The 14,627-nt window shown below is 43.5% G+C and overlaps 1 protein-coding gene across 1 annotated transcript; it reads left to right on the plus strand.

Annotated features, from left to right (window-relative positions):
* Nucleotides 1-947: 947 nt before the first annotated feature.
* Nucleotides 948-1,604, plus strand: LOC131225178 (uncharacterized). The gene has a single exon (XM_058220644.1). The coding sequence runs from the start codon at nucleotides 1,060-1,062 to the stop codon at nucleotides 1,564-1,566; it is 507 nt and encodes a 168-aa protein (XP_058076627.1). The 5' UTR covers nucleotides 948-1,059; the 3' UTR covers nucleotides 1,567-1,604.
* Nucleotides 1,605-14,627: the final 13,023 nt, after the last annotated feature.

The raw sequence follows: 14,627 nt of genomic DNA on the forward strand, positions 1-14,627 counted from the left end.
AACCATGATAATCCAACGGTACTCTGGTAGGCCACCTCATAGGAAACTATTAGATTGTAGTCAGATTGTAAATTAGATTTGAAAAATCTATAATTAATTTTTTGGGATTCTCTTTAACTTATGTGAAACTAATTACTATCTAATAGAAACAGTTGGGATGAAATATACACTATTAGTTTTGGATAGGGCCCATGGTGACATTTATATGCATCCAACTCATTCATACAATGTGTCTGGCTGTGATGAAACAATAAATAATAATAATAATAATAATTAAAAAAAAAATTACAGTATTCCAAAACGAAAGTGTGCTATGCCATGTGAATTTAGAAATTTTAGGTATAATCTTTTGGGGTGGCCCACATGATTATTAAATCAGCCTTATTTTTTTAAATAAGTGGTATACTTGATGGACAGTGCGGATTTTATGCACGTGAAGTTGATGCCCACGTGTTAGAGAAAGTAACCTGGTTGAGTACTTGACACTCCCCATACCATCCATGTAATAGGGCCCTGCGTATGGACGGAGACATGAGTGATTTCTGCTGGCCAAGGGCAGGGGATGTTTCAATTCGAGAGATTTCTGTAACATTCCCCGTCACCTAACCATGCACGGCGTCTTCTCCAGAGTGCTTCCTTTCCTTCATCTGAAATCTCGGATATGATGCGCTGCTCCATTCTCACTCATTCCCTTCATCTGAAATCTCGGATATGATGCGCTGCTCCATTCTCTCTCATTCCCTTCATCTGAAATCTCGGATATGATGCGCTGCTCCATTCTCACTCATTCCCTTCCTTTTCCTTCTATTATCTTCTATGCGTGCGCCTCGCTTCCATCTCTCTCTCTCTCTCTCTCTCTCTCTCTCTCTCTCTCTCTCTCTCTCTCTCTCTCTCTCTCTCTCTCTCTCTCTCTCTCTCTCTCTTAACTTTTCTTCTCATCCAAGGGATACCATGTTTTCCCCAACAAAGCGAAAGCATCATCACCTCATCCTATTTAAATTCGTGCATCTCATCTGCCAGCTCACTTAATCAGGTCCTCCACATTCAATTCATAGGCAGATGGGCCAATCCGCGGGGAAACTCACCAAAGGAGATGCAGAGAAGAAAGATAATACAATACCTAGCATTATAAAAAAGTACTGCAAAGAAATAGATGACAAGATTTCACAGTTGAAGCTAGAAAAAAAAGGCGATGGTTCTGAGCAAAAGCTTGAAGATTATGAGCTGAGCATCTTTTACCAAGAAGTCTGCCGAGCTGTCCAGGAAATGAACAGGGAACATGGGGGAGGCACTCAATTACGTGTACCAGACACCGCTACTCTAAAGGATGCATTCAAGAACTACAAAGAGAAGCCTGGTGATTTGCCAAATATAATCAAGACTATTATCCTCAATATGGGATTTGAAGGCAAAGGATTTATGAATGTATTGTATATATTTGCTGCTCCCATAACAGGAGCACTTGTTAAGAAAGGATTTTTTCCTGATTTGGTCTCAGATAATGTCTTTATTCCTGTTATCACTTCTGCGAGTGTCCTTGTTCTCGCCTCACTGAATAAGATATGAGAGTAGAGTGAAGGCTGACAATGTTATAATGGTATGAAATAATTCATTTATTATTGGAAGATTATATATTTATGAATGTATTGTATATATTTGCGGCTCCCATAACAGGAGCACTTATTAAGAAAGGATTTTTTTTCCTGATTTGGTCTCAGATAGTGTCGTTATTCCTGTTATCACTTCTGCAAGTGTCCTTGTTCTCGCCTCACTGAATAAGATATGAAAGTAGAGTGAAGGCTAATAATTGTTATACTGGTATGAAATAATTCATTTATTATTGGAAGATTATAAATAAAATAATAAATAAAAGAGTACTTGACACTCTTCCTCTTTGTCTTGCCCACGAAATACACAAATAGAAATACATGCATGCATGCATACACACCCATACACATTCGCGTTATTTTAGGTTGTTTGCTGTGGAATTTGGGCTTTCAGGTTTTATCGTATGAATGTTGTTCCTAATTTTGTGGGGTTTTGTTTGTTGATTTTCTCACTTCGTTTAACATTAAGATGGATTTGTTTCCTATAGTACACGTGCATGCAACACCCAAGCTGCCCATTTCCATTTGGCTCGATAAAGGGACATCATTATGTTCTGGAACAAAATTTGGTTGCAGATTGGTTCGCTGGAAGTGAGCTGAAAGCTTTTCCAATTATGGAATGACTAGCGTAAGAAGTGAGAGGAGAATGGCGGCTCCCCTACAGGGGAGACAAGGCGACGCAATGAACCGCAACCGGAAGACATTACCCTCATCGAGGCTTCCCACCACATGAGATTTCACGCTCTTCATCGCGAATCTCCCTTTCGATTGCAGCCATGAAGATACATATAAAATCTTCCAGCGATATGGTAAGGTTACTGACAATCATATCCCCCGATTCCCTAACTCTATGAAACCCAAAGGGTATGCTTTCGTCAAGTTCCAGTACGAAGATGAAGGCAGCGCTGCCATGGGAGTTCTTGATGGCCGTAGAATCGATGGTCGCATTATGCAGGTGAGGATAGCCAAACCCAGGAGACATTATCCTCCCAATCCTTCCCACCATCCTACCATTAACACGCCCAACCCAAATGGGGGCACGGATTCGTCCATGCCCTCATTTCCAATCCCAGAGCCTGTTTTCCCCAAATGCTCTTTCGCCGCTACCATAAAAAATCCTACTCCTTCAACCCTCCACAAACCCACTTCCCATCGGTCTCACCCTGAAATTGTCAGCGTCACTTCGATTGCTGATTATCAAGCAATGCAAGTTAAGAAGAGTCAGCTCCGATTTGCAGTGGTTGGAATAGCATCTTCAAAATCCGTTTCAGTTATTCACCTTAGGGCCTGTTTGGATGCCTGTAAGTTGGGTAAGTGGGAAGTCACTTACAGGGAAGTCACTTACAGGTGGTGTTTGGGGGAGAAAAATCACCTGTAAGTAACTTACAACCTGTAAGTCACTTACAGGCTCAACGGTCATATTTTTAAAAAGAGGGGAAGAGGGAGAAACGCACCAACCCACCAACCACCATTATAGCCATGAAGCTCCAGCCAATGAAGAGGAAGCAGCAGCCATTGAAGGAACTCTAGCAAGCCTTGCAGCAGTTCAGCCAATCCACATCCTACAACACTATTACCACAGCAAAGCTTCATTATTACCGCACCAACGACTGCCATTTACCACACCAACAACCACCATTGATAAGCTTCTATAAAAAGGGGATTGCAAGTTTCGTCTCTCCATCCCAAGCTCTCTCTCTCTCTCCCTCTCTGCAATCTCTCTCCCCCTCCCTCTCTGCAATCTCTCTCCGTCTCTGCAATCGCTGCGTGGTGCCTTCCGCCTTTTCTCCTCTTGAAACGGTAGGTTTCATGCACCCTGTTTTTTCTGTCCTTTCATGGCATCAATCCGTTTTGGTAATACAGTAGTACAGAGTTGTATTGTAATGGATCCCACCTTGTTGATGGCCCAGATCTCGGATCTGGGACACGTGGCACATTTTCACGTATTGGGGAGGGTAGGATTTGAAATCTCAAAAGCCACTGCATTTCTCGCTGGGAGCTGCAAATATATGTGCGAATTTTACCATGAAGAGTTTTAAGTAATCGGTCTTGCACACCAAAATCTACCGTAGATTTCACCTGGTGATGATCCCAGCCATCCATCAGATGCTAATCATGGATGATCCAGACCCGCAACCACACAGATTACATGATCTTAACCAACCAGCATATAGTTTTTCTGTCTGGCGAATGAGGAAGTTTGGTGGGCCGTTGATCATTTTTGTTTCTAACCATCCATTTTCAAGGGGCTAGGCAGACGGTTTGGATTCAAATATCGATTGAATCATTCAACAGAAATTTTGCCCTGCCATGAGTGGATAAAGCAGCTCATGTATATCTTGCCAGTCACATGTACCACCATGGCACATAGATTCAATCCATCCATCTGAGGTGTATCGCTGTGTAGATGCCCTGGCCCAAGAAACAGGTAGGTCCATTGGTCAGGTGGGCCACTATTTACCAAAAAAATGTACGGCTGAGTTTTCTGACCGTCTCTATCAAAAAAGGGTGATTGTAAATTGTAGGAAAATGTTTTCTTTTTTCATGGCCCATCAATATTTTAGATCAAAGTATAAGTTGGCTAATGGGGGTTTCATGGGGTTCTGCATAACGTGGACCATTCGGATTTTGGACTCAAATCACGTATTATGAGTTCTCAAAAAGTTCTCAAAAGAACTCTTGCCAAATGGTGCACGGCTAAGTATTATGCGGAAGGAATCATGTGCTGAGTAATGCGTAAACTTTGTGGATCCACCATGATATATGTATTTGATCCATACTGTCCATCCATTTTAATACTTAATTTTAGACAGTGGGGATCTCGAATGTACTTTCATGCTATGTCTCCTGCATTCTGAAGATCCCCAAACAGGCCCTTAAGGTAGTTGATCTATATATAGATGTTGAACCTTAAAAAAAAAAAGGAATCGTATGTGGATGTTGATTCCTGAGACCTATGGGAGTGCATGACCCTACTTTTTGCTTAGTCACATTATGGTTGGTATTATATGTCGTTCTAGTGTTACCATTTTAATTTCAATAGCTCAGCTTGTCTCTTGGGCAGTCTGTTTATGTGATCACTTTCGGGACTGTTCATTTGGTGGTTTTTATGATGGAATTTTGGGGATTGTTTTTTGTACAGCTAAGAGTGTAGGGAAGTTCTCATTTTTTTTTAAAGGTCTCAAGACCATGGACTTAAATAGCTGTTTCAGAGTGTGATTCACCATGGGACCAAAACTGGCATGACTTGGCCTATATTGATCTGTATTGTCCCGTTTCTGTCTCATTCTGCTGTGGCAACTTGTATTGGATCAAAAATGATATGGATAATTTTTTAAACCATGCTCAAGACTCTCAACCTCAAATTACTACAATGTGCCTTGGTAGGGGCCATGGGACACATAAATTACTAAGGATAATGCCCACTCCTCAACTGTGAGTGTGAATGCCCTCACTCATTGATTTTCTCAACAAGTGAAAAAACAGTGGAAGGATGTCAAATTTTGTGAAATGTGTAATTTAACAGTCTTTAGGATGTGGGGAAAATATGGTACAGGCCAAGAACTTCTTTAACAAAAATGGAAAGAGGAATGCTATGCAGACTCCCTGAGGAAATAAAACAGGGGGGATTGTGATACATGTGCTAACATGGTAGACATGTATGAGATCCAGCTGAACATTTTTTTTCGAAGACACATGTTGTCCCCACCCCCTTTTGAGGCGAGACTATTCCTTGCGGATACACGCAATCGCCCACGTCCATGTATATCAGGTAATGCCGAGGAGGGGAGTCGGACCCACACCTATAAGGATCAAATCCATAGTGATGGCTGCTTGCCCAAACCTCGTTGGGTCCAGCTGAACATTATTGAATAACTTATTTCTCTTGCAGTTTGAATGTAACATATTGCAATATGAACTTATTGTGATACATACCCGATATGGTACTCTACATTCTGATATTATTGACCTTGATATGATCTTGAATTTCCTTAACGATATTGTGGAGAGAAATGTATTAAGACACATTCAGATGCTATGCATTTGTGTTGGAATGTATTGGTGATGCAAATCAACAGAAATGATATTTCAGATTCACTGCCACATCCATGTATGTACATTGTATCTCATTATCCCATGAATTTGTCACAATACACTCCTGTTACAATCTGATATGTTCTGATATTTTGAACCTTTGAGCAGATACCTGTCTAGTATTCTTGTGGAAAAATTGGATATCTAGTCGCCAAGTTCTAATTATCATAGTTACATAAAAAGCCATGGAAATTGCTTCTGTGGTCTTTTTTCTTTCTTTCTTTCTCTTTCCATGGCTTAGATGACACTAATCCCATAACTCAACAAAATCCTCAGATTGCATCCAAACTCAATATACTTTGTCCAGTTTCATATCAGAAGATTTAGAAGTTGTTTGAATTGTGAATGTGATTCCCCAATCTAAGCTCTGCTCGGTGTGAATATACAGCTTTCTACCTGTAAGTAACTTACAGGCTATCTAAACAGAAAAACTAACTTACCTATAAGTGACTTACAACTTACATCCAAACAGGTTACTTGTAAGTAACTTTCACCTGTAAGTGACTTACAGGTAAGTCACTTACAACTTAAAAGAACTTACAGGCATCCAAACAGGCCCTTACCCAACATATCAGAGAATCCACTTACTGCGCTTCTACAGTGGATGTTGTCCGTGCATCCCCTAATAGCTTCCTTCTACAGTTCAAATCCAAAGCAACTCTCCTTCAATTCATGGACGATATGGACCTCCACAAGAAAATGAATTTGATTGACATTCGGTCTTGGTCTCCCACTGACACGTTTGGGGCAGATGGATACTAGATGCGCTTATATGGTATTCCAGCTCATGCCTGGTTCGAATCTGTCTTCATAGATCTAGGGAGCTATTTTGGGCAGATTACCAAATTCGACACTAATAGTAGATTGGGGATCTTTCAAATGTTTGCTAGGATCAAGATCAAATTAAAACCGGGCGTCAATCTTCAACAGGTCCTAAATCTGGTGGTAGATGATCAGACTTTCCCGATTGTTGCAGTTCTAGAAAACTGCATGCCCTCATTGATTCCAACCCCATCTAATCAGAAGGAAGCAACCCCCAAACGAGTTGAGAATACCCGAGAATGGGTTGATAGAGTCTTCTTGGAAAGGAATTCCGGCAAGATTATGTGCAGGCCAGATGCTCGACAAAATGTGGGACCAGGAGTATCGTCCAATAAGTTTCAATTACTGCTGTCAAAACCCCATAATACCAACAACACTTCCAGCTTACTCGAAGAAAACACCTCCCGGTGCATTGAGCCACATGTAAGGGCAATTGAATTTTGTCAAGATCAATCTACGAACATGGCTTGCAGCAATCCTAGTAACAAAAATGGAGAGGTACAGCAGGAAAATCGTCTCCAATTGATACCTTGGCTAAGGAGTCCGGTTGCTCAAAATCACCAAGGCCCTATTGCTCCAACAGTCCAATGTAGGGAATGTGTAGAAAACACGGCCAATCCCTTCCCAGCAACTGAGACCTCTTCGTCCAAAAGAGCCAGAGAGCTCAGCCCTGAACCCCACGAAAACCATTACAATACCTCGGTGAGGAAAAAGATCTCCCCCATTCGCCCATCGAGGTAATTATTCCATTCAGCAGAAACTCCGATGTTAGAGATAGCAACATGTTCAGGTCAACATTTCCAATGTGAGGAATGCTTGAGGAATATGTCCAGTTCCCCTGCTCTCGCCACCCAACATTATGGAGGCACATCTCCTCTTCAACAACACGTGTCAGGTCCAATCATCACCAATCAGGAGCGGAATGCTGGTCAACAAACTGACCAAATCAAAGCCTTATCGGAAGGAAACTCCCCCCTGGGAATCCTTATCGATCCAGGGACACAAGGGGATTTTCCCAATATGTCGCGGGACATGGTTTGCCTTCTTTCCTCTTAGGATGAGCTTGAGCCAAGTGCAAGGCTGAAACTATGAGCATTTAACAACTACTCATCCCATGATCAAATGAACGCTTTATCATCTCCACGATCGGCCCATCAGGAAGCAAATCATTCCCCTATTCAAGAGGACTCTCCACAAACTTCCCCTTTCGCAGCTCAACTTTCTGACGGCCTGGAAGTTGATTTATCCCCTTACTTCTCCCCGATTCGAGTTCACGCAGATTCAGAGAATACCTTTCATGAGCGCCTACAGGCAGGATCTGTCACAGGTAAACCAAGTTCAGTTGCCACCTCTTAGGCGACAGTTCAGGAAGATTCAAAAATCAGAAGCATCCCTCCCGGAAAGGCGGATATGGTGGAAGTCAACACTGCTAGTCCACACAACCGGTTAAACAGTCAGCTATCAGCCACGGCAGTCTACAACCAACCTAGTGCACATAATAGAAATCTCCCAGCAGGCAGCGAAGGAAAATGCCGAGCTCCAGTTAGAAGGCACAGAATTCAATATACCAAAGGGTCGTGGGAATCCAAATTGAGAAGAATGAGAAGGAGAGCCATTCAATCTGGTTGTGTTACAAATGAATAAGATCCTGGTGTGGAATGCCTGTGGGATTGGTAATACCCGTACCATCAGAACTACAAAAAGGCTTATTAAGAAGTTCAACTCATGCATCTTAGCAATGCTCGAACCCATGCTTGCTGACTCTAGGAGGGTGGCAATAGGCTTTGCGCTTGGCTTTCATACTTCCTGCTCCAACTTGGAGGATGGTGGAAAGATTTGGGTCTTCTACAAAGACCAAGTCTCCATCTCGATTTTAAATTCTTCTAACCAAGCTCTCTCTTTTAATTTGTAGCTTCCTATCAACACGTCACGACTCCTATTTACTTAACTATTGTTTATGCTAGCTGCGACTTGGGCCAGAGAAGAACTCTGTGGAACACCATGGCCGCCTTCTCTGTTGTAGTAAATGGATCATGGGCCGCGTGTGGGGATTTTAATGCAACCGCGGCGGTGTCAGAAAGAAGAAGCAGGTGTCCCTCAATTACAACTAGTTCCATAGAATTCTCAAACACCATAAACGCTACAGGTCTGATTGACGCGGGATATTCAGGGAGCCATTACACTTGGTGTAACAACCAAGGGGGAGCAGCACGTGTCTGGGCCAGGCTGGATAGAGTCCTAATCAACTCTCACTGGTCGACCCAGTTTCCATCTTTTCAACTGCATCTTCTACCTCGGCTGAACTCGGATCATGCCCCGCTCTTGCTAGACTTCCCCACTCAGCTGACCGGAGGCCCCAAACCTTTCCGTTTTCAACAAATGTAGCTCCTCCATAATTCTTTCCATCAAGTAGTTAAAGATGCCTGGCAATTTGAGGGTGCGGATCACCCCTTCTTCAATGTGTCGGTCAAACTGAGGGGCTTCAAAAAAAAGCGTTGAAGGTGTGGAATAAAGAGGTGCTTGGGAATATATTCGAACAGGTTAAAAGGGCTGAAGAAGCCATGATAGAAATTGAAGGAAAAATGCAAAGTTGGCCTATGAATATTGAACTAGACAAAAATCTGCAGTAGGAGTTCAACAATGTTGCATCCAAGCTTTGTTAGTTAGAACTAATGGAAGAATCGTTCTGGAAGCAGAAGGCAAGAGTGGACTGATTACAAGTGGGTGACAAAAACACTGCCTTTTTCCACACTAAGGCGTCAGAAAAACATAGGAGAGCTGAAATCCGAAGCATCACTACGGTAACAGGGGAAAGAACGGAAGACCCTAATCAGATTAAGAGGGCTGCGGTGGAACATTTCAATGTACAATTCTCAGCTGATGACAATCAGAATGTTAACGAGCTAATTGATGTTATTCCTCATCTCATTTCACAACTTCAGAACGTGGAGATAATGACCCCGTCGACAATGGAGGAGGTCCGCCAAGCAGTGCTCAATATCCCATCGAATGGGGCAGTGGGCTCGGACAATTTTTCTGCGGCATTCTATGTCGGTTGCTGGAATATTGTCACGCAGGACATTCATCAAGCTGCAGTTCATATTTTTAAGGGAGGATTTATCCCGAGAGCAGCAAATGCGTCGCTCATACGTTTGATTTCAAAAACAATCTCCCCTTCCTCCTTTTCAGATTTCAGACCGATTAGTATCTGCAATTGTCTATACAAAATAGTAGCCAAAATAATCACCAATAGGCTATCCACCGTCCTCCCTTCGCTTATCTCCCATGAGCAGGGAGCATTCATCCAGGGGAGGCCCATTGCAGAGAATATTGCCCTCGCTTAGGAACTATTCAGAGATATAAACAAAAAAAATCAGAGGAGGAAACATTGCTCTAAAGGTGGATATGGAGAAGGCCTACGATATAGTCAATTGGGACTTTCTGAAATGCGTCTTGCAGCGGTTTAGTTTTGTCAAGATTGGATTCGTATGGTGGAAAGTTGTTGGAACTTAGTCTGGTTCTCGGTGTTTATTAATGGGGAGGCGACTGGATTTTTCAAGTCGACAACGGGACTGTGACAGGGAGATCCTCTATCCCCCTCTCTCTTCATCCTCTCTGCAGAGGTCCTCAGTCGAGGACTGAAATTACTGATGGACAGGGGGCCGGCGACCCCTTTCAATCTCTGTAGAGGTTGCCCCCCGATCTCTCATCTTCTGTATACTGACGATACGCTCATTTTCCTCAATGGTGGGCTATTGTCGGTGAGGGCCATGAAGGGTTTCTTGGATTCCTACCAAGCGGTATCGGGACAATCAATTAATCTCAGGAAAAGCTCTTTCATCTGCACCAGCAACATGCCGTTGGTAATAGTTAGGACCATCGAACTTACTCTTGGCATTGCTAAAGCAACTGGCCCGTTCACCTACCTCGGTATCCCACTTACTATGGGCCATCAACAGGCAGCAATTTTTCAGCCTCTTTTGGAGAAAATCAAGGCTCGAATCACGGGATGGCAAGCGAGATATCTCTCACAAGTAGGCAGAACAGTGCTCATTCAATATGTGCTTGGAAACATACCAGTACACACCTTGTCGGTGGCTCATATCCTGAAGCATATGCTTACAAAGCTGGAAAACCATTTTACCTGTTTTTTCTGGGGTTAGTCCGAAGGTAAAATCAAGCACCATTGGCAAAGTTGGAAAGCAATTGCGCAACCTAAAGAGGAAGGAGACCTCGGTATTAGACGGTTAGTTGAAGTGGTGAAGGCTTTCAGGCTCAAGATGGCATGGGACATTCTGAAAAAAGAAAATGGTAGTCTCTAGAAAAGGTTCATGTGGGCTAAATATGGTTTCAACCATGATGATCAGCGACCCCACCTCCCTCCAGCCCACGCTTCACCATTATGGATGAAAATCTCCCATATCATACCTCTAATTGAGGAGTCCTCTCAAATCCAAGTTGGAAGTGGCACCAGCAACTTATGGTCCTCTAATTGGATGGGCTTGGGCCCTCTGCAATCGCTGGAAGACTGCCACATCCCAGATAACCTGCAGCAATACAAGATTAATCAGCTTTTAAATTCGTTCGGCCCTGTTACTTCTTCTACGGCTCTGCTACATATTTCGACGTTGGCCATGAACTACATCTTCCAAGCTGGTCTCTGCCTCAGTCAAGGAACTGGTAAGAGGTTCTAGCCTTTCACCTCGTCGGGTCTATTCACTGTCAAGTCTGCATGGAACCTGAGCAAATATAGATCAGATCAACATTCCTAGGCTAATAAAATCTGGCACGCGTCTCTCCCACCAAAGATATCCCAGTTAGCATGGAAAACTCTTATGAAAGCAATCCTCATCGATACTGTGGTGCAAACAAAAGGTGTTCACTTGGCTTCGAAGTGCCACTGTTGCAACAGGAACAACCATCCAGACCAGCCAAACAATGATATTGAGACCGCGAATCATATTTTCCTCCATGGTGAGCTAGCTAGAGCAACTTGGAACCATTTTGGGAGATATATCGGCATCGACATGCAGAATGCTTCCTTGGTGGAGCAACGTTTCTATCAATGGTGGTTGGTTCCAGTGGCCATGAAAGAGGAATCGACTATGCAAAGATTGTTACCATGCTTCATCATTTGGGAACTTTGGACGGCAAGAAACTTGGCGAGGTTCGACAGTGTGACGACAGCCTCCGTAGTACCTCATTCTCAGCTCCCAGCGCACATGCACCAGATTCCGATCCTGAGATCCTACAAGGAGGATTTTCTAATGTGCATTTGTCTCATAAGAAGCATAACAACAAGTATACCCAAATCACAAGAACAACATCATCATCACATATCCACTAATATAAACATTTGAATACAATGCTGAAAGGGAAATATATATGTCAAAATCAAAGCTCCAGAAATCAGCTACATGCTCCAGGCTCCATGCTGCTGTAACCTAACATCACCTGCACGTATCTATCGTGCATAAGCTTATAGAAAGCTTAGAGGGTGGTGTAAGTGTGTGCACAAGGTAAGTGCCAAGTATTCAATATAATGCCATAATCATAAAATATCGAAATAAGCGCAAGGTCCTGAATCATATGTTATCGAGTAAGCGAAAATACCGACAAGTCCATGAGTTAAGCAATATCGAATACGCAATACAAATCAATTATACAAATGAGGAACAAGATCAGAATACGCGATACGATCAACTATACAAATGATGAGTCATAAAGAGTCAAATATCGATGTCGTATCTAAACCATATGAATGCAGAACAGGTAACCCACAATGTCATATGTCGCGAATGCAATGCAATATGCGGTGTGAATGGAATGACCATGCTTGGAGTGTGAAATCGGGATGATAAGACGTAGTATCGCAGTATAGGGTCCATCACAAGGGACTTCTATCCAAACCATCCCATACATAAATTTAGATAGTCGGACTCAATGTGGTAAACCCCGATCTCAGTTAGTCGTGCGCCCAACCGAAATCCTGGCCATTGCGAAGATACACGTAACAAATAGTTGCGCACCACCGGCCCGAGTGGATAGTGAATGAACAAATGAATGCATGAATATGCAACTCCTACTCAATAAGTCCACATATCAGTACGGTTCTTCTCTGAAAAATCACTAGAGTCTATTATACTCCAAACCAGATTGTCTTCCCATGCGCGCAATAAGGTGAGTGGAAGAGACCTCACTATCTGCCTACCAATATCAGGCTCAGCTCGTCGATGGCGGACCCATTCCTTGAGCTGGTCAGACTCAACCTAGCATTGCCCCCTCCTCTCGGGCAGGTAAGGCCGTACCCTCTTCCAACCAACCACGACACAGTGGGAGATGCGGCCCAATGGTGTATGGCCCTCATGCGCTCATGTATTCACTCAGTCTAGACATTGGAGCAACCTCTGGAACCAAGAGGGTTTACGGACTTTCACCCAGAGATATCTATAGCACCCCATGTAGAACAGATTTTTGATGTTCCATCTGACCATCCACGAAATACCTGTGGAGGCTACGGCCCTGATGTCGCTAGGGCGTACAATAATCACAACACACAATGCAAGATGCATGAGTCATACAATCCAGTCATGCATCAATCCTGCGCATACCGTGCGCTCATGTGAATAACCTCCGCCTATCAGGGAGTCTCATAACAACCTGCCCAATGACGTATGCAATGGTCAACCACATCTCATAACAAACATGCAGATGATGCGTATGGGCATGTATCATGATGCTATGCTGTCACATACTCATAAATCGGTATCAATAACCGGCATCGACAATCGACCTCTACAATGTGGACATTTAACTAACATTGCCTCCAAGGAAGGGCCCACATAGAGCCTAACATATAGTGGACCCATGACCTCACACAAGGACCTAATATACAACACAATGGGCCTTGCTCAAGGCCACATATACATAGTAGGTGGGCCCTGCTCATGGCGAATACATCAAATGGGCCATGCCTCATGGGCCTATTACATATCACAATGGACCTCGCCCATAGGCCACGAATACATCACAATGGGCCTTGCCCATGGACCTCAAGTACATCACAATGGGCCCCATCACATAGACCTCCTACTCATCACATTAGGTCTTAAACATGGGCTGCACATACATTATACAGGCCGAATATGCATCTCAATGGGCATCAACTACAGGTTGCATATACATCATATAGGTCTCAACAGTAGGCCTTGGCAATTAAAATCGACCTATACAATTGGCCTCGATAATCAGTATAAATACTCGGCCTCGACAATTAGAATCAGCCTATACAATCGACCTCGACAAATCGAAATCGGCAATCGGTTACGACAATCGGAATCGATCGATAATCAGAATCGACAAATCAATCACGTTAATCGGAATTGGCAATTGGTCATGATAATCAGAATCAGTGAGAATGGGCCTAATCAAGGCCTAAAGGAAGGTCACAATGTGGACGATCAACCATCATTGCTCATCAATGTGGACATTTAACCAACATTGCTCCTAAGGAGTGGCCCACATAGGGCTAAACGTACAGTGGGCCCACGGTCTCACACAAGAGCCTAATGTACATCATCATGGGCCTCACTCAAGGGCCCAATATACCTCACACTGGGCTATAAATACATCCCATCAGGCCTCATCAATGGCCACGATTACATCAAGGTGGGCCCCATATAATCTCAATGGGCCACCTACAATCATGATGGGCCATAAACAATCTCAATGGTCCTTACACATGGGTCTCATACATCAAGTGGGCTGCATCACATGGACCTACTACACAACACTATAGGTCGTTCACATGGGCCTTCTACACAACACTATAGGCTGCTCACTTGGGCCTACGACACGTCACTATGGGCCGCATCACATGGGTCCACTACACATCCCTATGGGCCTTGCTCATGGGCCTTAGATTCAAGCAGGTGGGCCCCATCATATGGGCCTTAATTACAAGGCAGGTGGGCCCTATCATATGGGTCTCAAATATACATCATGATGGCCTCAAGTACATCAAATGGGGCCGCACGAAATGGGTTGCACAAATATCATATTGGGCCACGTTTATGGGTCAAGAATACATCAAAATGGGTCTCG

Source organism: Magnolia sinica, chromosome 14 (assembly GCF_029962835.1).
Source record: "Magnolia sinica isolate HGM2019 chromosome 14, MsV1, whole genome shotgun sequence".
NCBI classification, from domain to species: Eukaryota; Viridiplantae; Streptophyta; class Magnoliopsida; order Magnoliales; family Magnoliaceae; genus Magnolia; species Magnolia sinica.